Here is a 24,888-nt window from a genome sequence, read left to right as displayed (position 1 = left end):
GGTATTAATTGATCACCAAAAGTTGCGCCTTCCTTATTACTCCGAACATTGAACTGACTAGATACACCAAGTACTCGTCTACTCCGTACTATTGCCTTTAAGTTCGGTGGATGTCGTCGCTCTATGGAGTGTCTTCATCTGTCATTGATTGATTGACAAGTCTCGGGACACGTAGCGGGCTACAAGTCAATAGTACTACTATAGTGCACGTACTGTGTAAATCGTGTCCATGACTTGGTGGGTAGATGCTGACTTCTTCCGATCCTCCATCATCAATCGATCATCGCTCTGAGAATGAGAGATAATATGTTGATCCCACGGTAGGCGGGCGGCTCAGATCCGAGCCATTTGGATCAAGCCTGTCAGATCGCACCGCATTTTGTGACACATCTGTATGATATCCTCTCCGTCAACGCAACACTCGCAAAACAGCCCTACTCCATTGGGAACACTACAGTACTTGGGCAAGCAGGTGTTCGTTGAGTGATAAACGCAACTCTCAGTACAATAAATACCAGTTACCGTAGTTACTTGGTATTTTGATCAGCCACAAAGGATGAGCACATTCGCGGATTGGAGAGAGTGGCGCTTTGTTCGCGGATCATTATGGAGCATATCTCACCGTCAATTGGTCCAGACTGCATTATCTGCGTTTACCATTCTCAGCAACTTGGACATCCACCACGTACGACAGCCTAAGTATGGATGGTTTTCCGCAGTTGCAAAGAAAATAGACGACAGCAGTCAAGTAACTTTGATCCAGCAGTAGTTCGCATACTCAGGAGATGCGCGATGGAATGACGCCACAGTGTAACTCCGAATGGTCAGCAATTTGAATTCTCCGTCATGTTTTGCCTGGGATTTTCCACCAAGCACCCTCGGATCACGATCAGACCGCATCCTCGATAAGCGTTTTGACAGCACTCGACCCGAGTTCACCGTGCGGAGCAGATCAGGTACCAATAAAATCCCAAATTTTGGGCCTCTTCACTTAGCACATCAAGTTACCCTGCACAATGCATTACTAGTCGAATCTACATTCTAACAGGCCTCACCGCAAGCGTTTTCAATAAATGGTCGGTCATTCCGAATTTTCTGACGACAGGCTTCTAGGATGCCTACATAGGGGACCATGGAAGAATGCAGGTTTCAGTCGACCAGGAAAGCCAGGTCATCTTTAGCAATCGAGATCATTCAGGACCCAAAAAAAAAATAAAAAAAAAAAAACCGCATGCCCACGCGATCTTGTGAGCAATTGCAATGTGCCTATAACGCTATTTCCGCAGCGAAGATCTCACGGCAAGCCGATTTTCACTAGCGCAAGGACACCAGAAGAAAAGAATACTTAATCCGGAAGTAGGCGGGAAAATATCAAGAGTGTACTGATCTACTGTGGGGGTCTAGTCTATCTTCTCATAAAGTGCTTCGTTGGGTGGCTGACCATTCAAGACTTACCGAGCGGTGTCGATCAGCCCATTCCAGGGAAAAACAATTATCTACTATATGAAAATCCTGCCATCCACAGTACACAGCTGAAGCACATCAAATTGCTAGTGGCGGAGACCTTATACTCCGATAGCTGGTTCCATGATGCTTTCGCAGTCACTTCATGTTCTTTTTTTTCCATGAAGGTAAGCGCCAGAGATCATCCTAGCTTATTGATGCCAAACCTCATGACAAATTCGTATAATGAGGGCTAAGTATATATTTCGAGGGTTCCATGGTACTTCTGACATAATGCGATAGCTTCAAGCGATACACGACTCAGTGCTAAGAGAGGATGTCCTACACAGTCTTTCCTTCAAGAGCTGGCTGCAGGTGGCTTGGGTGACATTTTAAGGTCCTGTGTCCAAAATATGCAAGGATTGCAGTTACCAACACCCGCCTGATCTACATAGGATCATGAAGTCGCACAGTGAACGCAGTCAGATCCCAAATTGCAGAAGTACATGGATCGTGACGAAATGTAGTAGTAGTACAGGTCAGAGTAGTAGCTGGGCCGAGCGCACGACAACTTCCGAGTTAAGGTTATAAGGTTTCCTCGTTCAATGGGCGTTTTCGTTATATGCTAAGTTGCATCATCTATATTTATATTAATACTATGCATACACACTATCATAGGAACGTGGACTTCGAATCACCGCTGAATGGCTGGCTGATCATACACAACGGCTAGTCATACACCTAAAGCAGAATGCAGAAAACCAATTCAGTGTCCGTCCAGCCCAAGAATTTTGATTTGGGGCTGGGGTTCAGTTATTCAAGCATGCTTCAGGCTAATAACCACAGTTCCAAGGAAGGTCGCAGCTAGGACAAGAAGTCCGTTTATATCAACTGCAACAACTGACATTCTAATTATGGCAAGACATGAGAGATCTGCGGGCGACGAATAATTCCACAGGAGCCCGTCCCTTCCCTATCAAACAAGTTATACCGATGGCCGTTGTTTAAAAAAAAAGCTTGGTTGGTCGCTGGTACATGTGGATAGTGAACTCCGCCAATGGGTGTGTTTCGGATTGAAGACCCCAACGGTGCAGCTAGGATCACAAGTCCCACCCATCTACCAGTAACAGACTACCACCACTGAGCGTCCAGACTTCCCAAAGCTGACGAGAATCAGTAAGGGATTGCACTCCTAAACCAAGTCGGGCGCTTCAAGAAGCAATAGCGGTCCCTGCATGGAGCGCGTGGACCCTCAGGGTCCTATCGAAAGGAGCGTTTGCGGCCACAAATGTGTTTTCAATTCACGGACTAGCAGGTAATCCAGACCATCTCCATTCAACAGAAACTGGGCGGCACCCAATCAATACAGGGCTGTTGCTTATTAGCCTACAGTGAGGTGTTAATCAAAGCTGAGAAGGTGAACGAATCAATCATGGGAAGCTTGACTCTACTTCGTAAGGGCATTGCCAAGACCAAGTTCGATGCGGCCCTCCCTGCAATTAAATCGGCGGTCTCAATCTAATTGTCGGATGGGCCCCGGCCCCAGTTATCACCACTATGTATGTGACGGGATGGCACCATCTCTATTGGGTGGCAGGTGGCATTATTGCGCCCCTCCATTTTGAGATTCAGGCTTGTCGCTCTTTATTTTTTCTCCCGCCACATTTCATCACGCAGAACATGGAGAACCTCCATAAGGAAAGTGCAGTACTGTTGAAAGCCACTGAGGGAGGTGAGCAAGAGTTCGAAAGGGACTAGTGCGCACGTGGCTGATCGCTGACTACTGCAGTACCACCTGACTAATTAAGTAGTTGGCTATCTACAACCATCTAGTAGTACTCTGTAACAACGGATGGACGACATTACTTCACCCCGGCTTCCAAGCTCATCTCTCTATCAATTCCAAAATCGAACAGATTCTTCTTATCTCCAACGACTGACATAACCTAAACAAGCCACTTCCGGCGGAACTGACAAAAATGGCATTTCTTGGCAGGGCGGAGTTGGAGCCAGAATAGCTCCAGAGTGAAACTCGCCATGTCGCAGACTGCCGCCGGACGGCCAGAGGGCCTCCGGCATTCGGTCCACTCTTCTGCTCCGGTAAGTAGCTAAACTCGCTGGGCCCTTTTCGGCGCCTCTCCGTCTCCCCTGTTTGGACAGCGCTAATGCCCAAGTAGTAACTGGCTCCTGCAAGGGTGTCTCGACCTCCGACTCTGGAACCTACCGGCGTGTTTGTGGTCTGTGGTCTAGTGCCTGCTTTTCATCAATCTCAGACTCTCCGTCTGCGATGACCCTATCCCAATCAATTCCGCGTCTCAGTCGGCCCTGTAGTCAGTGGGAACTTGACAGCTGCCAAGAAATCTAATTGCTGCATGGCTATCGGGGAGTGAACCTTTCATTTATCCTGGTTCGAAACCGTTCGGTCTGAGCTTTGGGCGGAGACTTGATAGAACTACGACCATGGCTAGCATTATATAAAGGCGCTGGATTCACGTCTTGCTTCGACCTTTCTTTCTTTCCTCCTCATCAGCTTCTCATTCATTTCTTTCCCGGGGTCTTAGAACCATCCATTCTCTTACTTTCCTTTCCTGGCTTCATTGATTGAAGACCATTTGCTTCGTCACTCTTTCTTTTCCAACCGGTCCCTCTTACCCACGATCACGCTGTGCGTCGATTAACTCAAAGCCTGCAAAATGTCTGTCGCTAAGATTGCTGGTGTTGTCCTCGGCTCGGCCGCCCTTGTTGCTGGCCACGGTTATGTGTCTGGTGCTGTCATCGACGGCGAGTACTACGGAGGATACATCGTCACCTCCTACCCCTATGAGAGCGACCCTCCGGAGACCATTGCCTGGTCTACCGAAGCCACTGACCTTGGATACGTCGACGGCTCTGAGTACGCCGAGGCTGACATCATCTGCCACAAGAGCGCTAAGCCTGGTGCTATCTCCGCTGATGTCAAGGCCGGTGGTACTGTCGAGCTTCAGTGGACTGACTGGCCCTCCAGCCACCACGGTCCCGTCCTGACTTACCTTGCCAACTGCAACGGTGACTGCTCCGATGTCACCAAGACTGACCTTGAGTTCTTCAAGATCGACGAGAGCGGTCTTATCAGCGACACTGAAGTCCCTGGAACCTGGGCCACCGACAACCTGATCTCCAACAACAACAGCTGGACTGTGACCATCCCCTCGACCCTTGAGGCTGGTAACTACGTCCTGCGTCACGAGATCATTGCCCTGCACTCCGCTGAGAACAAGGATGGCGCCCAGAACTACCCTCAATGTCTCAACCTTAAGGTTACCGGTAGTGGTAGCTCCACCTACTCGGGCACCAAGGGTGAAGCCCTCTACAAGGACACCGACCCGGGTATCCTGGTCAACATCTACGAGACCCTGAGCTCCTATGACATCCCCGGCCCTGCCATGTACAACGCCACTTCCTCCGGCAGCTCCTCCAGCAGCTCCTCCAGTGCCTCTTCGACCAGCTCCGCTGCCGCTGCCGCCGCTACTACTTCCAGTGCCACTACTTCCAGCGCTTCCAGCTCCACCACCAGCGCTGCTGCTGCGACTAGCTCCGCCGTAAGCGCCACCACCACCACTGCCGCTGCTGCTGCCGTTGTCACCGACGTTGAAACCACCGTTCAGACTGCGGTCGCCACTGCTTACCAGACTTCGACTGACGTTGTGCAGGTCACTGTCACTGGCAGCGCCCCCCAGCAAACCCACATCCAGGTTGCCAGCTCCAGCGCCGCCGCTGTTGCCACCCCCAGCAGCTCCAGCGTCGCCGTCTCCAGCGACAACCTCACCAGCTACTTCAGCTCTCTGAGCGCCGACCAGTTCCTCAGCGTCCTGAAGGAGACCTTCTCTTGGCTGGTCACTGAGAAGAAGCACGCCCGCGACCTCAACGCCTAAGCGCCCAGCCAGACGTGGAAGTTCGGATCATATAGACATTCCTTCTTGTTTCTATCTGACGGCTACACGAGCCTTTTAGCCGTCTGATGCTCTTTTCGCTTCGGATCGGGTATCCACTTATGTACCTATAAAATATCAATATTGAAGCTGTGACTTTCAACTGTACCGTCCTCTTTCGTATAATACTGCATTGTTTGTATCTGCTCTCGAGATAGAATCGGATTTAGTAGTCGTAGATAAGTGACTGGTAATCGTTGACGGTCATGAGGAAGGCAACAATGGCCTGCGAAACATGGCCCACGAGATTCTCGTCGGTGTTCGTTCCAGCCTGTCTTGATAGAATTCTCTCTACTTACTGATCATGGTAATACCCCGTGACCGATTCTTGCCTAAAATGGAAGGCACTGCTGCTACAAGTAATAAAGGCCTGGCTTCTCATGGACTACTACTTACGATTACTACCTCTCCTCACATTCGGAATTATCTCTCATACAGTCGTATTCAGAGCGCTGCCAATAATATTCTTTACCCATCTCCCCAAGCCAGCATGTCGCCCTCCCAGGTCACACCTCAGCAGCCAGATGACATTCCCCCCAATGAGAAGAGTCAGTATCGGATGATCAAGGAAGCTGGATTCAACGGCATGCATGACTTCATGTTATCTCACGAATTGGAACCGTACAATTTTGGGGACTACGATGAAGCGAACCAGATTATAGACACCATGAGACGGTATGACCAGGAGTATTGGGAAGCCGAGCAGCAGGAAAGATCTCAAGAGCAATACGAGGATCATGAAGAAGAACAAGCGAGCTCGACTCGGAGTATTGCGAGTATAGGGGGGCAGAGCCGGATGAACAAGAGTATATGGGTTGGGATGAAGGACCAATTCCAATCTATCACGACCAGTATGAAGGTTATGAGGGAGGCCAGAGCCACTACGAATACGAGGATTGCGAGGCAGACGTTAGTGAGCCGCTCCAGGAGTACTATGACCATCCAGACTGTGGAATGGATGATGGGTTCTATGATGACTATTATGATTGAGCTGAGGACTGGTAAGTAGACTCTAATTTGTGGGTGCATGCGAAGTATACAATAGGGCCTAACCTGAACGGTTCAGTAGGACTCTCCGGCAGGTACTACCGCTGTCTATTTACATAATACTGGGCAGTAAACGAAATTGTGCTTTTGGTGAAGGTTGAGAGACTCCTGAATTTTCAAGGGGTTCATGCTTTGATTGCTGGTGATGATGTTATTCGGTGATGTATGCGTAGAATGTGTTGAAACCTCGGGAAGCGGGGACCACGCGGGCGATTGTTGTTGCGGTAGTCAAATCCATTCGTTCGTCCCCTCAGCAGCTCTCCGAATAGCCTCTTCTTCCCTTTATCCACTCCCCGGGCCCTCCATTTCCGTTCGCGTGGGCTGCATGGCTTAAACCCGTTATTTAACATAAGTCTACCAAAGCACTGCACCCTCGTTCCTCCATCATGTTCAAGAAGAAGCCCACGGTACGTTACCCCTCCCCCGCACCAGTCTACAAGAAGGTCACTCGTGCCTTTTTGAGCGCATCGCTCACACTAGACAATCGCAGATCAAAAATCTTTCTCCCCTGCGATCGTCTGACCGTCGAAAGATTGCCGATCAGATTATCAGCGATTACAAAATCGAGGTCCCACAAAGTGCACCGGTCGAAACCAGCGGCGACGACTCAGCTCCAGGCGCATCCAACCCAACGGCGCCAAACCTTACCTCCATTCGAAATGCTCTACTCCCCGAGAATTGTTTGACCGCACGCTTTACTACGACCGCCGGACCTCAGCTCCGCGAAGTACAAGGGACGGTGTATGTTGGAACACATCCCGGGGCCGATGAACGGGTTCTGTGGTTCAGAGTCGACCACGGCCCCGGCGCCGATGGACGCCTCTACCCTACGGTATATACACTTTGGCACAACCCAGATCTGGTGCCACTGCTTCATACCCCGCAAATGGTCATGCAGAAACTGCACGGAGGAGCAGACCTGATGACTCCGGGTCTGGCCAATGACCCGCCTTTCGACGAGCGTGCAGTCAAGGGCGCAGTGGTTGCTGTTGCAAGCCTTAATAGGCATACGGTACCGCTGTTTGTGGGCGTGTGCGAGATCGACATCTCTGCCCTTGGTGAGGTCCAGGGCACGAAGGGACATGCCGTTCGAGGCCTGCACTGGGAAGGTGATGAGTTGTGGGCATGGAGCTCGTCTTCCAAGCCGGGTCAGCCCGCTCCAGAGTATCTGGAGGGTTGGGACGATGAACTGGAAGAGGACGAAGATGTAGGAGAGATTGAAGAGGGCGTGCAGAGCCTAGCAGTAGGTGGTGATGAGGCCACTCAAGGAACTGGAGGCGAGGAAGCATCGGACGAAGCGCCTGATGTCCCGCAGGAGGAGGTTCCTGAGGTTGAAGAGAAAGAGCCCACAACCAAAGGTGAGTTTCGCTCAAAACAACATGGGGTTCTATATGCTGACTACTTGAAGAAATTGATGAGGCTTTTGAAAAGGCCTTCCTCTACTCCCTCTACAAGCTCAAGCAAGATAACCCATCCGCTACCAACCACGGTCTATCTCTACCCGTCCAACCATCTGCTCTGATATCGAACATGATCACACCCCACCTGCCCATATACACCGCAAAACAAGCCCAATACTACCAAATCAAGAAGACCAGCTGGAAGAACGTGAAAAAGTTCATCAAATACCTGGACAAGCAGCGCTTGGTCAAGTCCAAAGACCGCAACGGCCAAGAGACTGTCATCCTCGATGTGGACTTCAATGACCGTCGCGTTCTAGAATTCGTCCCTTACAGACTCCCATCCAAGAACGCCGTCGAGAACGCAGGAAAATCCGCCACTCCAGCAAACAACGCTAAGTCCACACCTACAGACAGCGGCGACCCCTCAGTCGGCCAAACCCTGACCGTGCAGACTCTATATCGCCCAACCAACAAACTCACTCCAACCATCTTCCCCGCTCTATCAAGCACCCACCCCAGCAACTACTACAAATACACCGACATCTCCACCCACCTCGACCAATACATCCAATCTCAAAATCCCCCGCTCGTCGACCCCAAAAACAAACGCATCATCACCCTCAACCCCTATCTCGCCAACACCATCTTCACCTCCTCCTCTGCCGATGACAAGAGCACTCTCGCCCGCGGCAAAACCACCCGCGATGGCCTCCTTAAGCGTCTCATCGACGACCACTCCCTCATGACAGCCCACTACGTCATCCTACGACCCGGCCAAACCCTCTCGGAGGTAAAGCCCAAAGCAGGCGCCGCCCCCAAGGTCAATGTGATCCTTGAACGCCGCACCGGTTCCAAGACCGTCACCAAGGTCTGGAACCTCGAAGTGTTCGGCATCATCCCTAGTCTCTTGGCCGAAGAACTGCAGAAGAAATGCGCTAGCAGCACCAGCGTAACGCAGGCTACTGGCGCGCCCAAGGGCGTCATGGAGGTGCTCGTCCAGGGAGACCAGCGACGCGCGTTGGAGACGGCATTGGTGAGACGTGGATTGAGGACGCAGTGGATTGATGTTGTGGATAAGACGAAGAAGAAGAAATGAGAGGTTGGGGTAAAATGTTGGATGAGAGGTGGTTTTGCATATGATACCGTTATATACGCGCTGTAGTCGATGAATATATGTGCAGCCCTGGCTCTTGCAGTCACCAACTTCTAGTACTTGGAAGTAGTAATGAAACTCCGGATACTAATAGAACTACATTACGAGCGTGCTACTGCCAAGCATGATCGACACTCCATCTTATAGCCAGTCGACATCTTGCTTGATGAATAGTCTACGATCGTATACTCACTAAGTACCCAAAGAAAAAGGAAATTGAACGGTAAAGATGAATCCCAGAACATCCTATTCCGCGAATCTAGAATGTAACATCCACCGAAGCAAAGGATATCGGTAAATAATAATGAAAAGAGAGAAATAAAAAAAAATAAATAATGAAATTATACAACGCCATTATGGTACTATGGTCTTCAAAGTCCGGGGGTAGTAATTCGAGCCAAAGTCATGCTTTTTGTATCCCATAACCCTTATCCCATTTTTCTTTCGAAGCAACGACAAAAATATAAGCAAGTGGTGTCCTTGATAATAGACAGCCAGCTTTCGATTGCAACTTTTCTCTTTTTCTTTTTAATTTAGATGACGTTATTTCGTTTACTCCTTAGCGTCCACCTTCTTGGCAGGGTGGTCGCCGTTCGCCTCGTCTTCCGCGGCACGCTTCTGGCCGGACTCGGCGGTGCTCTGGACGATGGGGACGCCGCTGGGATGTTTTGTTAGTAAGCGTACTTTTGCTTTGTGATATGGGGTGGTGATAGGGGAAAGGAAAAGTAGATACATACCGAGCATCCTTCTGGACCTCACTGCGCTCCTCCTTGGGCTCACTCTTCTTGTCGTTGAAGCCGTTCTTCTGGTCAGCCGCGCGGCGCTCCCTCCAGTCGCGGTTGTCACGGCCACGGTTTCCACCACGGCCACGGCCGCGACCGCGCTGGAAGCCACCGCGTCCACGGGAACCGCTGGGCTTCACGCGGCCAGCCTCAATGTCGCGCACCTTCTCATCGCAGTAGTCCTTCTTGCTCTTGATGAGCAGGTCCTGTCCCTTCCACTGGGGCTTGGGGTCCAGGGCCAGGAAAGCCTTCTGCTTCTCCTCCGACTCGAACTCAACGAACACACTGCCCTTGAAGGTCTTGTCGTAGGCACGACGCAGACGGATGGCGTTGACGGGTCCGTAGGGGGCAAAGAAGGCCTCAATGTCAAGCTGAGTAGTCGGCTCCTCGTCGCCGAAGCCCTTAGCGTAGATGCTACGGCTCATGGCCTGGTCCTCGAACACCTTGACCACGTTGTGGTCGTGAGTCTGCGAGACGGTCTCCGGAAGGGGAGTCTTCCGGCGCACGGAGGTATCGTTATCGGTCAGCTCAAGCGTCTCGGACGACTTGAGGGCCTCGACGACGGCGCTGAAGGGCTGGAAGCGGCGCATGCGCTTGAAGGAGTGCAGAAGTTCCAGAGGAACAGAACGGTTGGCGCTGCCGCCGACCTTAGAGAACAGGAACTTGTCCATAGGCAGGTTGGAGTCAGAGAAGTAGAACTCGACCTGCTTGCGGATCTCGACCGGGTCATCCGTCACCTGCTGCGTGGAGGGGTCAAACTTGGCATTGTTGCGGCGGTTGAAGCGGCCCTCGCGACCCCGGTTGTCGTTGCGAGATTCCTGTGTCGTCTTCTGCTCTTCGGCCTTCTCAGACTTCTCGCCCAGCTTGGCGGCGGCCTCGACAATGCGGGCTTCCTCGGCATCTTCGGTCTCCTTCTTTTCGGCGCCGTTGGCGGGGACCTCGTTCTCGCCCTTCAGCTCGGCGAGGACGTTCTGGACATCCTTCTCGGCCTCAACGTTGGGCTGGGCGACGGGCTTTTGCTCTTCGGACATGGTCACGGAGCTGTGTTGTAAGAGGATAAGGGGGTAAAGGGGGGGGATTGATGTATAGCGTCTATACTAGAGTGGAAAGATGTCAGTCAGTGAATCCTACATATCGTCAAAAGCAAAGAGCCACCAGCGATAAGTTCAGGATGAGGGTAGGGTGCAATCCCGCGTCAGAACCATGATACGGACCGATTTGGCCAATGATGAACGGAGAACCGCGCGACGGCGATGCGGAGAATGGAGGAAGCAAAAGCAAGCAGGGCACTCGTGTCTTACCTAGAATGCGCGAGCGCAAGATAGAAATATAAGCGGAAAAGAGGAATCGACCGGGAAAAGACACCTGCAAGTAATTTAAAGAAGAGCTCCAGATGCGAGAAAGAAAATGGCCAGGCCAATTAATGCGCGGCGGGGGAAATTTTCTGAGCGCCGCAGCGGAGCAACTGTCTTGCTCGCCTCAGGCAGCCAGGCAGCCGTGTTTGTGTGGCGCAAACAGCTGACTTGGCCGCTTTAGGAAAGTAGCCGGACTGATCTCTTTTGAGAATGGTATTTTGACACTTCATGATGTATCTTTCACAGATTCTGCAAAGCAAAGGATCAGGAATTCTTGAGGTAAAAGTGAAGCTGGATCAAAACGGGTGCCTGGATTCTTGTGTCACCAGCTAGGTATATATCCGGAAAGTCACAGAACGTGTGACATGCTGCTATAACGGATGACAATCACCGTAGTAGGTACCAATCAGACATGCATCTGCTAGTTGTTGCCTGGCCGGCTTCCAAGCGCAGGCGGTCAATATAATCTTCCCCTCAGAAGAGATATTGGATATCTCTCAGGCCGTGGACTGGCCTCAATAGCACCCTGTCTACTCTAGACCGTTCCAACTGAAAGTTGTCACTCTTCTACTCACTTCGCATACTACCGTCATGCCTCCCAGAGCAATATACCTCGTAACATCCCGAAATAGTCCGAGTCAGCGTGCCCATTTCTCTATCTTTGTTCCATCGGTCGCTTGTTCCACTATAGGTACTTCGATACACGTTGTGGGCGCCCCTATGATGGGCTATCAACTCGAGTTCAAACGGAATCACGCCCTCTCCTCCAATGAAGAGCCATATGAGACGGTCTTGCTGGGATATGTCGACTCTCAACACATTACGGACTCTCCAACAGAGAGTAGTAGTATGTTTGTAGACCATACTCCGAGAAATGATCTTGAAATCGCAGCCAGTCAGACACCGGCCCCTCGTGTTAGTGAAAATTTCATGGCGCCTGTTAATGATGTGAGTAAAAGTCGAGTGCCTCACTGCCTGTGCTCTAGCCTGACGTACACAGACCACCAACAAGAGATGTCAAGAGTGGACTATGGAATTTGTTCGTCATCTGGCTGCTCGGGGTCTGCTTGAGGAGGAAGCCGTTCAGATTGTCCAGTCGAAACGCGATTCGCCAGCCCATGGAATCGCTTTGCAGCCTGTTGGTCGACGAGTAGTTTGAGGTGCTATCCAAGTATATGCATGAAGCACGTGCCAAAGGATATATAACTTGAAGCTTTTGGTCTTAGCTGGCATTAGTAAAGGCAACCCAGAAAATACTGCTACCAAGAAGAGTCAATCAATTTGGATGCAATCAGCGAAAGATCAAGCCAAAGCAGGTTCCCGGCACTTCCCCAGAAGGGGTATGTAAAAATGAAACTTTGGGCTAAGAGCACCTGCCTTTTCCGTTTCATTTCAGCTCCGTTGGAGCCTCTCAGGCTGTCTGAATTAAAACCTTTCTCATAGTTACACTCCAGCCTAAGCCTTCCTTCGGTACCATGTCCTCAACATAACTCCTAGGTGTCAGGCGGGCTTCATTGGATATACTTCAGACTGCCACATTGCGTTATCTCACAAGAGTTGTGCCATCGTCTCGCTCTCATTAATCCCATTGCCCGAGCCAATATGTCACACATTATTTAAGGTATTTCAGACCGTGCGTTTGCTTCTTTTCCTATGACACACCAAGAAAGAAGCTTACAGGCTCAATCCTCGTCGAGAAGGCATGCTGATAGTTGCCTGAAACCCACGGCGACCGAGAAGAGAGCTCTCTTATTCGATTGATATACCAAAGAGCCATTGCCTTCCAACGAATACGACTCGCTTCGGGCACATTGGACGACCCTTTGGCGGTGGTAGAATTATAACACTAGATCTCATAGAAACCTGCAGAGACAACTGATCAAGCCGAAACGAGCGCCAGCTTGTCTCATCATGGCTGGAGAACCATCGTCCGAGTTGTTAGCCGCATGGCCTACTAGAGATGTAGGCTTGAAGTCTTTCCACCGGAAGACGACTACGCTTACCATGGACTTAGATTATTTACATTTCTATCTTGGGGCCATTGTTGCTTGCAGCGCTACTGGAGTGGTTCCTCTTCCTTGCTGCGTTTATTTACTGTCTGATCAAGGTATATCAGAAGGCCGATCACTGGAGTATTCGAGTCCTCGCAGTCATCATGGCCCTCCTCATCACGCTGTGCAGGTGAGCTTGTGTAAGTGCAATGTTTCATGGAAGGAAGTATTATAACACACATGTAGGGGAATTTTCCTTCCAGTGATGATCGCTATTCTTCCACTACCACCGCAGATCACGCAATTTTTTCCTCGCCAGCTCGTGTCGGTACTTCAATGGTTCGCTTTCTGGGCATTCTCTGCGCTTTTAATCATACCATGGCTATTTTGTGTCAATAGATTCGTGATTCACTCCTTAGGGCGAACCAAGAGGGTGAAGGAGGCTTTAGATGACCGCACCGCACCCAAAACCGTCATCGTCATGCCAGTATACAAAGAAGACCCCCTTGTTCTGATCAAGGCAATTGACTCGGTCGTTAATAGCGACTATCCCAGTTATTGCATTCATGTTTTTCTGTCCTATGATGGATGCAACATCGATGAACCTTATCTCCATGTGATTAACCATTTGGGAATTCCGATTTCGCTGGAGAGTTACCCGCAAAGCATTGATGTGACATATCATGGGGCAAGGATCACTGTTTCAAGATTCAAGCACGGTGGCAAGCGTCATTGCCAGAAACAAACCTTCAGGTTGATCGACAAGGTATATGCCGACTATCTAAAGCATCATGACGACCTATTTTTGTTGTTCATCGATTCAGACTGCATTCTTGACAAATTGTGCCTGCAGAACTTCATGTATGACATGGAACTGAAACCAGGGAGCCAGCATAATATGTTGGCGATGACAGGAATCATCACTTCAACCACAGAGAGAAATTCCCTGATAACTGTTCTACAGGACATGGAATACATTCATGGGCAGCTTGTTGAGCGTACCGTGGAGTCCGGTTGCGGCGCTGTTACCTGCCTTCCGGGAGCACTGACAATCCTACGATTCTCAGCTTTCCGCAAAATGGCGAGATACTATTTCGCGGACAAAGCTGAGCAATGTGAGGATCTCTTCGACTATGGCAAGTGTCACTTAGGAGAAGATCGCTGGTTAACGCACTTGTTCATGATCGGGGCGGTTGAACGCTATCAAATTCAGATGTGCACGAGTGCTTTCTGCAAAACAGAGGCGGTTCAGACATTCTGTAGCCTGCTTAAACAACGACGTCGATGGTTTCTCGGCTACATAACCAACGAAGTGTGTATGCTGACCGACGTCAGACTGTGGAAACGCTACCCACTATTGTGTCTGGTGCGCTTCATGCAGAACACAATCCGGACGACTGCATTGCTATTCTTCATTCTGGTAATCTCGATAATAACAACTTCCAGCAAGATCAAGAACCTGCCTGTTGGCTTCATTGCAGTTTCGCTTGGTCTCAATTACATCCTCATGGTTTATTTTGGGATAAGACTCAAACGCTTCAAAGCCTGGCTCTATCCCCTAATGTTCATCCTGAATCCGTTCTTCAATTGGCTTTACATAGTGTACGGTATCTTCACTGCAGGCCAGCGAACGTGGGGCGGGCCTCGAGCTGACGCAGCCAAAGCTGATGAGCATACTACACCAGAGGAAGCGGTCGAGAAGGCTAGGGTCCAGGGGGATGAGCTCAATGTTCAGGTAGACACCTTTCGAACGAAAACAGAAGAGAAAGGCGTTCCCATCCGGCCTTCATCCAAGGTCAATGGTCGCCTCTCGTTTGCACCACAGCTTCCAGATCGGTATTACGACTATCAAGGCGCTCTGGGGACCAGTCTCGCCAAATACCTGACCCCTCTTCCAGACGTGCCTCGCATCGGCCTCCACCCACATTGCTCATCTGACTCGGTTGCGACATCCGATTCTGAAGGCAATTCAATTTCCTTGCCCCAGAATGTGGAATCCTTGATGAGCGCCGAAGAACGGGCCAGACTCTCCATTAGTCGCCAGGCGCAGGAAGACACCGGACTTCTACACACACCAGAGGCAGATGTTGGAGAGCGTGGCCTGTATGTGCAATCTAACGAGGACCCGGTAGACAATCGGGCGTATGAATTGCATATTATTGAGTCAGAGAGCAGTGTCCCGAGCGGAAAGCCCCAGGTATCGTCAAGTGTTCCACAATCAATGATGCAGCAATCTAGAGCTGTGTCTGGGTCTCAGCCCCATGGACACTTGCCACAGCCAAGATATACTAAGCGACCTAGTAAGATTCCGAGGCAGAAGAGGAGATATATGCAACCAGAACAAATGGTTTGACGCAGAATGCAATGCATAAAAATTCAAGCATTGTGATTGATTAGTACTGAGCATGAGGGTTGCCGGGGAACAGAGGCCGACTGATCAGAGTGTTAGAGCCTGTTTTGAACACACATGCTACTAATGAACTAATTACTTGACTCTCGTTCAGTAATGGCTTGTGATCCATTGTCTATTCACATCGATTGTATTCTAATACGCTTTTCTCGCATTATCACATAAGCCAAAGTTGGTATCCTCTGAGGTCATGGATGCGTATGGGGAATTCGTGCCCATTTGGTCTCGATAATCAATAGAGTAAGACAAACGAAGGTTTATCCAATCGAATCGAATTCGCTACGAAGTATGACACATAACATTGGCATACAATGGTCAGATGATTCTCTGTAACAGAAGTCTGCAATCCACTTAGACTGGGAGATACGGACGTGCTAGCTGGAGCAGTCGGGAATATCAAACGCTTGCAGAATCCATCTATAGAATGTCATACCAACCCTAGTAGTAGTACTGTAGTTGATTGACTGAAAAGAGGGAGTGGCCAAACAGGTATGCACATGATGAGTCATCACAAACGGGAGAAAAACTCTGAACTATCGATAAGCCCCGCCAAAGCGGTCAGGTAAGGGTTCTGCCGGCACTAATGAAGCGGTGAAAGGTGGGAGGCGTCGAGCAGCAGCCAGAAGGTTCGACGAGCGCCCAAAGAAGCCGGTGAAGCTGTGCTGCGCTGCTGCTAAGCGCCAGGTTCCTTATTTATTCCTGTAATCCTCCGACCTGGGGGACACCTGCGTTTTATATATTTCTGCATTGATCTCCTCTAGTGTGTTAATTAAACATTATTTTTATTATTTTTCATTTTTTTTTTTGCCCAAGTGGAACCCATCGAATTGTGCTTAGACAGATAGTATCTGCCTGACAGATAAGTCAGTGACTGACGAGCCAGCGGTGCCCACGTTGGAAAATCGACGCCTCACCGCCCGCGAGCTTCTAGTGGCGGGTCCTGCAGTTCTCGCCGTGCAAATTCTCCCCCTCCGTCTCGCTCTTTTCTCTGCCCTCTTTGGATCCTCCCCCAACCTCTCCCCCTCAGTCCCATTCTTCCACTTTTTTCCTCTTTCATCCTCTCATCACTCTTCTACTTCTTCTTCTTTCCCCTCTCTCCTCTTTTCTTCCCCCCACTCTCTTCTCCCCCTCTCTACCTCTTCCTCATCTAGACAATGTCTGTCGTCGGTATAGATTTCGGTGCCCAGAGCACCAAGGTCGGTGTTGCCCGTAACAAGGGTATTGATATTGTGCGTCACTCTTTTCCCCTCTGCCCAATTTTCTCTTCCCCTCCGAGCGCTGCCCATCCGCTCGTTATTATCAGCCCCAAGTCATTTACTAACTGGTCCATTGTGATGGTTTACAGATCACCAACGAAGTTTCCAACAGACAAACTCCGTGAGTTCGCCCATTCTTTGCTTATCATGAATTTTATGTCGCCGCCATATCAGCTGCCCTTCCCAGTACATTAGTATACGAGCCGTGTACTGACTTGTTTCTCTCCCACACAGTTCCCTTGTTGGCTTCAATGCCCGCTGCAGAGCTCTCGGTGAGGCCGCTAAGACGCAAGAAACTTCCAACCTCAAGAACACGGTCGGCAACCTGAAGCGCCTGATCGGCCGCTCATTCAGCGACCCCGATGTTGCGATCGAGCAGGAGTACACCACGGCCCAGCTTTGCGATGTCAACGGCCAGGCCGGTGCCGAGGTCAGCTACCTCGGAAAGAAGGAGAAGTTCTCGGCTACTCAGCTGGTCGCCATGTACCTGACCAAGATCCGGGACATCACCTCTAAGGAGCTGAAGCTTCCTGTCTCCGACGTCACCATCAGCGTTCCCGCTTGGTTCACCGACGTCCAGCGCCGCGCCATGCTTGATGCCGGTGAGATCGCTGGCCTCAAGGTCCTCCGCCTGATCAACGACACCACCGCCACCGCTCTCGGTTACGGTATCACTAAGCTCGACCTGCCCGGCCCCGAGGAGAAGCCCCGTCGGGTCATGTTCGTCGATATCGGCTACAGCGACTACACTGCCTCCATCGTCGAGTTCCGCAAGGGTGAGCTCAACGTCAAGGCTACTGCCTACGACCGTCACTTCGGTGGTCGCAACTTCGACCGTGCCCTGACCGAGCACTTCGCCGATGAGTTCAAGGAGAAGTTCAAGATCGATGTTCGCTCTCACCCTAAGGCCTGGTCTCGTACCCTGGCCGCTGCCGAGAAGATGAAGAAGGTCCTGTCGGCCAACCCTGCTGCTCCCATGAGCATTGAGTCTCTGATGGAGGACGTTGACGTCCGCGCCATTGTTAAGCGTGAGGAGCTTGAGACCATGGTCAAGCCCCTTCTGGACCGGGTCACCGTTCCCATTGAGGAAGCCCTGGCTGAGGCCAAGCTCAAGCCCGAGGACATCGACTTCGTCGAGATGGTTGGTGGCTGCACCCGTGTGCCCGCCATCAAGGACGCCGTCGCCAAGTTCTTCGGCAAGACCCTCTCTTTCACCCTCAACCAGGATGAGGCCATTGCTCGCGGCTGTGCTTTCAGCTGTGCCATCCTCTCCCCCGTCTTCCGTGTGCGTGACTTCTCCGTTCACGACATCGTCAACTACCCCATCGAGTTCACCTGGGAGCAGTCTGCCGACATCCCCGACGAGGACACCAGCCTGACTGTTTTCAACCGCGGCAACGTTATGCCTTCCACCAAGATCCTTACCTTCTACCGCAAGCAGCCTTTCGATCTCGAGGCCCGCTACGCCAAGCCCGAGATGCTGCCCGGCAAGGTCAACCCCTGGGTTGGCCGCTTCTCCGTCAAGGGTGTCAAGGCTGATGCCAACGACGACTTCATGATTTGCAAGCTCAAGGCTCGTCTGAACCTGCACGGTATCCTCAACCTGGAGTCTGGTTACTACGTTGAGGACATGGAAGTCGAGGAGCCCGTTCCCGAGGAGGGTGATGTGAGTGATAACCCCCAGTTCCATTTCGCGAGATGTTCCGATTACTGACAACTGAGTAGGCCATGGACACCGATGGCAAGGATGGTGAGCAGCCCAAGAAGACTCGCAAGGTCAAGAAGCAGGTCCGCAAGGGTGACCTGCCCATCTCGACCGGCACTACCTCCACCGATGAGTCCGTCCTGAACGCCTGGACTGAGCGTGAGAACTCCATGTACATGGAGGACAAGCTCATTGCCGAGACCGACGAGAAGAAGAACGAGCTCGAGTCCAGCATCTACGAGCTGCGTGACAAGATCGACGGCGTCTACTCCGAGTTCGCCAACGAGGAGGAGAAGGACAAGCTGCGGGCTAAGCTGACCGACACCGAGGTAAGTCTTTACAATATTCGTTCCATTCTTTATCTTACAAAAACTAACGAGTTGTTCAGGACTGGCTCTACGAGGAGGGTGAGGACACCACCAAGTCGGTCTACGTGGCCAAGATGGACGAGATCCGCTTCGTCGCCGGTCCCATCATCCAGCGCTACCGCGAGAAGCAGGAGGCCGAGCGCCAGGCCCAGGAGGAGGCCGCCGCCAAGAAGCGTGCCGAAGAAGAGGCCAAGCGTAAGGCCGAGGAGGAGGCCAAGAAGGCCGAAGAGGAGGCTAAGAAGGCCGAGGAGAAGCCCGACGCTGAGATGAAGGACGCTCCGGCCGAGGGTGAGAAGCCCGCTGAGCAGTAAATTTGCTCGATTGGTAGATAACGGTGAGCCCAGCTGTGGGATCGCAGCTTGATGACAATGTGGTCACGAACAATGCAATCATGTTGAACCCCTTCAGTTGTTTATTACGGATTTCTTTTATTATTCTTTTTTTTTCTCCCATTCCCCATTACTTTATTCTGGCCGAGTGCCGGCACTGTGATGTAGAACGACATGATTTCCCCTTTCAGTACTTGCTTTTCCTCTCCGCGTTTGTTTGTGGTCGACCTGGAGATGCTGGCCTGGTCAAACGGCGGGGTAAAACTGGTAGGGGCACAAAAACTACTAGAGATGCGCCCATGGCGATGTGGATAGACCTGCTTGAAAAGTATATGATTGGTAATACAGAATATAGTATCCTTGCACCTGCAGATTGGTTGATTTTTTTCACATGGTGCTTCTTAGTGTTACACATGAGCCGAGTAGAGTAAAAGCTGCCATCGATAATTGGAGTGACAGCGTACTTGCCACCTTTCAATGAAGACTATTAGAGATTACTACCACTCCCCAACCTCAAATCGTTGTGAATACTAATTAATAACAGAATACCTCCCACCAATACTATATACACCAAATGAAACTGCTATCAGCACTACTTATACCTGAAGCACATCACCAAACACCCCCTCCCCAGCAAGATCATGCATCAAATCCACCCACAAAAACCTTTTCATGATCTCTCGCAACTCTCCCCACGTCCTGATCCCCACTCTCTCCAACCATTCCCGCAAACACCCTCTCAACCAGAGATCCATCCCCCGAAAGGCTGGCACCGGCGGCAACGCAAGGATCCCGACCATCAATAGCCAGAGAATGAGCTCCGGGGAACCCTCCCCCTTCTCCTCCTCGGCATCGTCAAGATGGTGCTGGCATTGTTCCATGAACGACAAGAGATGAGGTTGATACGAAGCAGGGAAGAATACAAAAGGCAGTGTCTTGTCTTGCCACTGGAGGAAGGTATGATGGCAGAAGGTGAGGAGACCTAGACGGAAGGTTTCGTTGTTGCTGTTTGGGGGGAAGGGCATTTGGAGAAGACGGTACATTACGGAGGATAGAGTGGAAGGGATGATATCTGGGGTAAGGCGGCGCTGGGGGGTCTCGGTGATGCTTGTGTTGATTAGAGTGCAGAAGTTTTGGAGGACGTGGAAGGTTGTCTTTAGGGTTGGGTCTAGGTGGAGTTGGGGGTTGTTGATTTGGGAAGGGATTGGGTTGAAGATGGTAGGGAATGGGGTTAGTGGTTCGAGGAAGGTGTCTCTGAAGAATATGGGCGTGGTGTTGTTTTGGAGGGCGAGGCCTAGGTCCCATCTGGTGATTGTCAATCAATGTAATAGGTTGGATGTTATAGGGAGGTAGGTCGCTTACTTACCTGAACAGCTCGATGAGGATTTTCTGGCTCTCAAATAGGCGCAGACCACCCCGAAGATCCATGATCGTTCGAATTCCCTCCATATGTTTCTGTGCGACCTCGGATTCGCCCATCAGATGCGCTGTCATGGCCAGCATCAGCACAGTGCGTACGGTGAAGTCGGAGATTTTTGTCTGGAGATCGACACCCGTTAGTCTCTCGCGGAGGATCTGCACACCCTTTGTAAAATGGAGCATGGTCCTGCGATTAGAAAGTAGTTCGTCGGCATGTTGTCGACCATGGACTGAGCCCATGAAGACCTCTGATGCGGATACGGTGAGATGCAGATATGCGGGATCGGAGCGGATGGAGTCATGGAACCAGGATTTATCCCTGTAGTCGAATTCAATCAGGAATCCTAATGGGAAGAACATTTGCATTGATAGTTTGGCGACTACATGGTGTTAGCGTTAGCTACGCGATTGAGGGAGGGGTTAGGGTAGGGAAGACCTACATTGTAGTATATCAGCAAAGGTACGGGAATCCACTTGGACGGCGAATTGAGCAAATGATGGATCAGGCCCCACTACTACTTTAGTCGATGGGATTGTGTTGGGGTCCTGATATACTTCTGCTGATTGTGGCGATGGAATCTGATCCTGTTGTATGGGGTTGGGCTTTTTCCGTCGGTCGTATCGAGGCCGCCCTTTGTTTATGCCTTGCATTACATGGCTTCGGATGAGTCGACGAGTGCTTCTGTCGGGCTTTTTGTTATCCGTTGATATGATAAAGTGCATGATTGGCTTGAGATTGCTTAGGTTGTATGCGCGATTCAGTAGGATGTGGAACAGGGAGCTCGGTCGAGATGCTGGGCGATGGTTAGAAATCACGATATTAAAGTATTCTCAATATCATTTACCCGAACAGGAACTTGAAGAGGGTGAAGGGGGGCTTTTATGGTTGGTTTGTCAGCTGGTGATGCTGACAGGAACCGATGGCGTGTCGCTGCTTCTAATATCATTTGCCGATTCCGGTATAGTCACGGCCTTGGTATACTTCCCGCTGGATTCACTCGGTGACACCATCTCTACTATACTATTATCCTTCTTGGGAAGTTGGAAATAAGATAAATACCCCCCTCATGATGTCTCTCATGGTGAGTTTCTCTTCTTTCTACAACTACCAGACAAGCCTGACTCATTCTTACTCCTTCAGAATCCGCACCATGTCCACAGACCGAAAGACCGTCCTCATCACAGGCTGCTCCAATGGAGGCATCGGCGCTGCACTGGCTGAGACCTTCCACGATCACCGTTACCATGTCTTTGCCACTGTGCGCACCCCATCAAAGGCCCCCAAGACACTCACCAACTCTCCCAACGCTACCATTCTCACCCTGGATGTGCTGGATTCGAATTCCATCACCAATGCAGTGGAGAAGGTGACCAAAGCCACTGGCGGCAAGCTTGACGTTCTGGTAAACAATAGTGGAGGCAGCATTATCCTCCCTGCCATGGATACCTCAATCGAGGAGGGCAAAAAGCTATTCGACTTGAACTTTTGGGCGCCTTTCGCCGTGACGCAGGCCTTTGCTCCTCTACTGATCAGGTCCAAAGGGTGTGTTGTGAACAACACATCAGTGAATGGAGCTCTTCCATTTGTCTTCATGAGTAAGTCCAATCCTCCTCTTCAGTCACAGACCTGGCATCCCCTGACTAATGTACCCCACTCAAGGCATGTACAATTCCTCGAAAGCGGCCTTTATGAGCGCCAGCGAGACTTGGCGTATGGAGCTGGCTCCGCTGGGTGTTCGCACCATCACTCTCATGACTGGTGGTGTGAAGACTAAGTTCTTCGACAATTACGTTCAACGCCAAGTCCCAGAGACCTCATATTACATCGGAGCAAAGGATGCTATACAGAAATTGGGTGATGGAAGCTTGCAAGATAGCGGCGTTGATCGGTACGCATATGCATCTAAGGTGGTTCAAGCAGTGGAGAGGAAGGAGTCAGGAAAGCTGTGGGTTGGTGGAGGCGCTGTCCCTGCGAAATGGGCATTGTGGCTATTGCCGCAGTGGGGTGTGGTAAGTATCCTTTTCTTGCTTGCTGCAGGGTATCTACTCAGCATCGATAATGTGCTAATTGCTTTGATAGGATTTGATGATGAGGAAAATGTTTCCTGTGTTTGGAACAATCGAAGGTGGACTGAAGAAAGACGCTTAGAGTCGTAAACGGCTGCGCGGTGATTATGACTGCGCAGCAGGGGTTGCAAATCGGCCGTATTACTATTTCAGACTAATGTTTGTGCCCTTTTTCAACATTTCTATTTCAGCATTTTGGTGCCATTTATATAGTTGTCTTTACTTTAGCCTGTTCAATCACGAAGTCACCTGGCGAGATTTTGAGGTCATCCTTATTTGCATCCAGTAATCCATCGCTTCTGACCAGCCTTGCTGTCTCTGAGCAAAGTTCATTATATACAACAGTTCTCGTTCACTATCTCTTTTTCTCACCAGCCAAAGGCCATTGTTCAAGAAAGACTACACATGCATGAGGAATCTTAGCTAAGCCCAACTAGCACCCCATTTTCGTTCTCAAAAGTCATGCTAATCCGTTCCGTCCACGGCTTAGTATTATAATTTGACACAGTCGAGAAGGTTTGGAATATGCGGGCCACAATGTACGTGAGAACAATCATAGCATAATGCTCTGCTCTTGTGTTAGCGAGTGCATCCTGAGAACCACCATAACTGAAGGGGACTTACGGCCAGGGCAGATTCTCGGACCCTTGTTGAACGGAATATAGCCAGCCATATCTCCACTTAGTTGTTCCCATCGTTCTGGACGAAAGTCCCCAGGATCGTCACCAAAATTCTGCCCTAAGCGATGCCTAGCCCAAGTGGAAAACACCACAATGTCTCCTTTCATGACAAGAATCGGCGCGTCACCATGAGCTCCACCTCCAGTTGGCAATGTTGAGTTCTTGTTTGCCACTCTCGCGTTCAGAACAACTGGGGGAAACAGTCTCATCGCTGGAATATCATGTTAGTGCATAATTAACTCAGATGGCCAAGAGAAGGGTCGAACCTTCTTGAAGGACCCAGCGGACATATTGCAGCATGCCGAGTTGTCCCCACGTTGGAGGTGTCAATCCAATGGCGTCAATGATGCTTGCTCGCAGCTTGTGCACAACACGCTCGTTCTGGGCAAGACAGTAGAACAGGCCCGAGAGTGTAGTGCTCATGCTATCATTTGCGAGTAGGATACTCAAAGCTTGATCAGTAAGCTGTGGTGCTTCACCTATATCCATTTGTGGTTTGAGCGTAGGCCACTGTTCTGCCTCCTTGTCCACTCTGCCTTGTCTTTCCAATCCTCTGATAACGCAGTTCATCACATATCCTCGTGCGTTCTTGCAAGCCTTCAGAAAGCTTCGCTTGGGCACTAAATGTCGAAGCGGGCCACGGAAGCCATCTTGCACGATTCTGTTCTTAACAAGAAGAAGGTCCTCGAAGAATTGTTTCTTCTCTTGAGACTGGGTGGGGCTGAGAGCATCAACAGACTCTCCTAATGAGAACAAGGTCTGCATGTCTAGAGACAGACCAAATGCGCAGGATTGAATATCGAAGGATTGTCCATCCGGAGGGACGTGCCGAAGAAAAGCTTGGAAGTTCTGCTCACACAGGCTAAGATCGATGGCCTTACGAAGGTTGGAGAGCCGACTACGCAACTGTTCCCGGCTTGTCTTCCAGCCCGCACCGTCAAGGGTGAATATTCCATGTGGTGTGATTGGCTCAAACAAAGGCCTTCGTAACGGAGAACTATCGAAGTCGACAAATGCCGTGGAAAGCAGATGCTTGATATTGACCGCGTTGCAGGTAAATAGCAGCCGAAATCCTAAGACATTGGAGACATAAGTCTCCCCATATCTCTCGAAGAGTGCATTGGTGTACGAGAGAGATGTTCGGCGGCGAAAATGGTATGCCAACTCGATTGACTTGGCGATTCCGAAGATGTCATACCGGAAGCGGTCGCTTTCGTTGGGCGGCTTCTGGCAGCCATGAAGTTGCTCAAATTGTCGCAATCTTCGGCTCCGGTAGCATATATTTACCAAGAGGGCAATCGTGACACCAAGAGCAACCACAGCCAAAGCCAGGTGAAGCCTATCTAGGTAGGTGAGTCTGGGTAGCAGGAGTGCTGTCATGTTTGAAACGGTCCTTTGGGCATCATGCATGGTGACAAAGCAAGGACAAAGCAGGGCCCATATGCTGACAGACGGCAGTTACCCTGGGTAATACTACTTAGTAAGTGATGCCCATATGGCTAGCTTATCAAG

The 24,888-nt window shown here is 50.6% G+C and overlaps 12 protein-coding genes across 12 annotated transcripts; 8 read left to right on the top strand and 4 right to left on the bottom strand.

Annotated features, from left to right (window-relative positions):
* Positions 1-2,447: 2,447 nt before the first annotated feature.
* Positions 2,448-3,905, bottom strand: BO88DRAFT_430259 (uncharacterized protein; the record flags this gene model as incomplete). Its single annotated transcript, XM_025709230.1, is given in 7 exon segments — positions 2,448-2,537; positions 2,557-2,560; positions 2,834-2,936; positions 3,419-3,513; positions 3,668-3,768; positions 3,791-3,792; positions 3,860-3,905. 7 exon segments carry the CDS (start codon positions 3,903-3,905, stop codon positions 2,448-2,450), a joined length of 441 nt encoding a protein of 146 aa, XP_025557397.1.
* Positions 3,906-4,136: 231 nt separating this feature from the next.
* On the top strand, positions 4,137-5,354 carry BO88DRAFT_352934 (lytic polysaccharide monooxygenase auxiliary activity family 9 protein; the record flags this gene model as incomplete). The annotated part of the gene is made up of 2 exons (XM_025703615.1): positions 4,137-4,867; positions 5,015-5,354. The coding sequence occupies 2 exons, from the start codon at positions 4,137-4,139 to the stop codon at positions 5,352-5,354; spliced, it is 1,071 nt and encodes a 356-aa protein (XP_025557396.1).
* Positions 5,355-5,901: 547 nt separating this feature from the next.
* BO88DRAFT_430257 (uncharacterized protein) lies at positions 5,902-6,401 on the top strand (the record flags this gene model as incomplete). The annotated part of the gene is made up of 2 exons (XM_025709229.1): positions 5,902-6,178; positions 6,202-6,401. The coding sequence occupies 2 exons, from the start codon at positions 5,902-5,904 to the stop codon at positions 6,399-6,401; spliced, it is 477 nt and encodes a 158-aa protein (XP_025557395.1).
* A 357-nt stretch (positions 6,402-6,758) lies between these two features.
* On the top strand, positions 6,759-9,020 carry BO88DRAFT_447522 (putative RNA binding protein Ligatin/Tma64). Its single transcript, XM_025710383.1, has 3 exons — positions 6,759-6,865; positions 6,949-7,816; positions 7,867-9,020. Exons 1-3 carry the CDS (start codon positions 6,845-6,847, stop codon positions 8,955-8,957), a joined length of 1,980 nt encoding a protein of 659 aa, XP_025557394.1. The 5' UTR covers positions 6,759-6,844; the 3' UTR covers positions 8,958-9,020.
* Positions 9,021-9,249: 229 nt separating this feature from the next.
* Positions 9,250-11,116, bottom strand: BO88DRAFT_409025 (tRNA maturation protein LHP1). Its single transcript, XM_025707852.1, has 3 exons — positions 11,098-11,116; positions 9,752-10,888; positions 9,250-9,672 (listed from the first exon to the last, which is right to left on the bottom strand). Exons 2-3 carry the CDS (start codon positions 10,825-10,827, stop codon positions 9,567-9,569), a joined length of 1,182 nt encoding a protein of 393 aa, XP_025557393.1. The 5' UTR covers positions 10,828-10,888; positions 11,098-11,116; the 3' UTR covers positions 9,250-9,566.
* Positions 11,117-11,381: 265 nt separating this feature from the next.
* BO88DRAFT_447520 (uncharacterized protein) lies at positions 11,382-12,423 on the top strand. Its single transcript, XM_025710382.1, has 2 exons — positions 11,382-12,099; positions 12,152-12,423. The coding sequence occupies exons 1-2, from the start codon at positions 11,743-11,745 to the stop codon at positions 12,308-12,310; spliced, it is 516 nt and encodes a 171-aa protein (XP_025557392.1). The 5' UTR covers positions 11,382-11,742; the 3' UTR covers positions 12,311-12,423.
* A 639-nt stretch (positions 12,424-13,062) lies between these two features.
* Positions 13,063-15,582, top strand: chsD (chitin synthase D; the record flags this gene model as incomplete). The annotated part of the gene is made up of 3 exons (XM_025704351.1): positions 13,063-13,124; positions 13,259-13,342; positions 13,389-15,582. The coding sequence occupies 3 exons, from the start codon at positions 13,063-13,065 to the stop codon at positions 15,493-15,495; spliced, it is 2,253 nt and encodes a 750-aa protein (XP_025557391.1). The 3' UTR covers positions 15,496-15,582.
* A 1,124-nt stretch (positions 15,583-16,706) lies between these two features.
* hsp88 (Hsp70 chaperone Hsp88) lies at positions 16,707-19,192 on the top strand (the record flags this gene model as incomplete). Its single annotated transcript, XM_025708428.1, has 5 exons — positions 16,707-16,781; positions 16,898-16,929; positions 17,043-18,474; positions 18,534-18,842; positions 18,902-19,192. 5 exons carry the CDS (start codon positions 16,707-16,709, stop codon positions 19,190-19,192), a joined length of 2,139 nt encoding a protein of 712 aa, XP_025557390.1.
* Positions 18,906-19,693, top strand: BO88DRAFT_197567 (uncharacterized protein). The gene is made up of 2 exons (XM_025701845.1): positions 18,906-19,027; positions 19,082-19,693. The coding sequence occupies exon 2, from the start codon at positions 19,273-19,275 to the stop codon at positions 19,639-19,641; it is 369 nt and encodes a 122-aa protein (XP_025557389.1). The 5' UTR covers positions 18,906-19,027; positions 19,082-19,272; the 3' UTR covers positions 19,642-19,693.
* A 113-nt stretch (positions 19,694-19,806) lies between these two features.
* On the bottom strand, positions 19,807-21,280 carry BO88DRAFT_352923 (uncharacterized protein; the record flags this gene model as incomplete). Its single annotated transcript, XM_025703614.1, has 3 exons — positions 19,807-20,515; positions 20,577-21,009; positions 21,070-21,280. The coding sequence occupies 3 exons, from the start codon at positions 21,278-21,280 to the stop codon at positions 19,807-19,809; spliced, it is 1,353 nt and encodes a 450-aa protein (XP_025557388.1).
* Positions 21,281-21,694: 414 nt separating this feature from the next.
* On the top strand, positions 21,695-22,947 carry BO88DRAFT_375829 (short-chain dehydrogenase/reductase). The gene is made up of 4 exons (XM_025704350.1): positions 21,695-21,711; positions 21,771-22,225; positions 22,290-22,639; positions 22,710-22,947. The coding sequence occupies exons 2-4, from the start codon at positions 21,781-21,783 to the stop codon at positions 22,776-22,778; spliced, it is 864 nt and encodes a 287-aa protein (XP_025557387.1). The 5' UTR covers positions 21,695-21,711; positions 21,771-21,780; the 3' UTR covers positions 22,779-22,947.
* Positions 22,948-23,228: 281 nt separating this feature from the next.
* Positions 23,229-24,756, bottom strand: BO88DRAFT_398708 (cytochrome P450; the record flags this gene model as incomplete). Its single annotated transcript, XM_025705335.1, has 2 exons — positions 23,229-23,587; positions 23,643-24,756. 2 exons carry the CDS (start codon positions 24,754-24,756, stop codon positions 23,250-23,252), a joined length of 1,452 nt encoding a protein of 483 aa, XP_025557386.1. The 3' UTR covers positions 23,229-23,249.
* Between the last annotated feature and the right edge of the window lie 132 nt (positions 24,757-24,888).

The sequence above is a fragment of the Aspergillus vadensis genome (genome assembly GCF_003184925.1).
Source record: "Aspergillus vadensis CBS 113365 unplaced genomic scaffold BO88scaffold_38, whole genome shotgun sequence".
NCBI classification, from domain to species: domain Eukaryota; kingdom Fungi; phylum Ascomycota; class Eurotiomycetes; order Eurotiales; family Aspergillaceae; genus Aspergillus; species Aspergillus vadensis.
The sequence above is the reverse complement of the archived record's forward strand: the minus strand, read 5'-3'. Positions and strand labels throughout refer to the sequence as shown.

Bases quoted from the DNA above. Each gene is read 5' to 3' on its own strand.
- BO88DRAFT_447520 (XM_025710382.1), top strand. From the start codon at position 11,743: ATGCCTCCCAGAGCAATATACCTCGTAACATCCCGAAATAGTCCGAGT. The intron at 12,100-12,151 runs GTGAGTAAAAGT...TGACGTACACAG, and splicing joins TCATGGCGCCTGTTAATGAT to ACCACCAACAAGAGATGTCA.
- BO88DRAFT_197567 (XM_025701845.1), top strand. From the start codon at position 19,273: ATGTTGAACCCCTTCAGTTGTTTATTACGGATTTCTTTTATTATTCTT.
- BO88DRAFT_447522 (XM_025710383.1), top strand. From the start codon at position 6,845: ATGTTCAAGAAGAAGCCCACG. The intron at 6,866-6,948 runs GTACGTTACCCC...AGACAATCGCAG, and splicing joins TGTTCAAGAAGAAGCCCACG to ATCAAAAATCTTTCTCCCCT. The intron at 7,817-7,866 runs GTGAGTTTCGCT...GACTACTTGAAG, and splicing joins GAAAGAGCCCACAACCAAAG to AAATTGATGAGGCTTTTGAA.
- BO88DRAFT_375829 (XM_025704350.1), top strand. From the start codon at position 21,781: ATGTCCACAGACCGAAAGACCGTCCTCATCACAGGCTGCTCCAATGGA. The intron at 22,226-22,289 runs GTAAGTCCAATC...ACCCCACTCAAG, and splicing joins TCTTCCATTTGTCTTCATGA to GCATGTACAATTCCTCGAAA. The intron at 22,640-22,709 runs GTAAGTATCCTT...TTGCTTTGATAG, and splicing joins TATTGCCGCAGTGGGGTGTG to GATTTGATGATGAGGAAAAT.
- BO88DRAFT_409025 (XM_025707852.1), bottom strand. From the start codon at position 10,827: ATGTCCGAAGAGCAAAAGCCCGTCGCCCAGCCCAACGTTGAGGCCGAG. The intron at 9,673-9,751 runs GTATGTATCTAC...AAAACATCCCAG, and splicing joins GAGGTCCAGAAGGATGCTCG to CGGCGTCCCCATCGTCCAGA.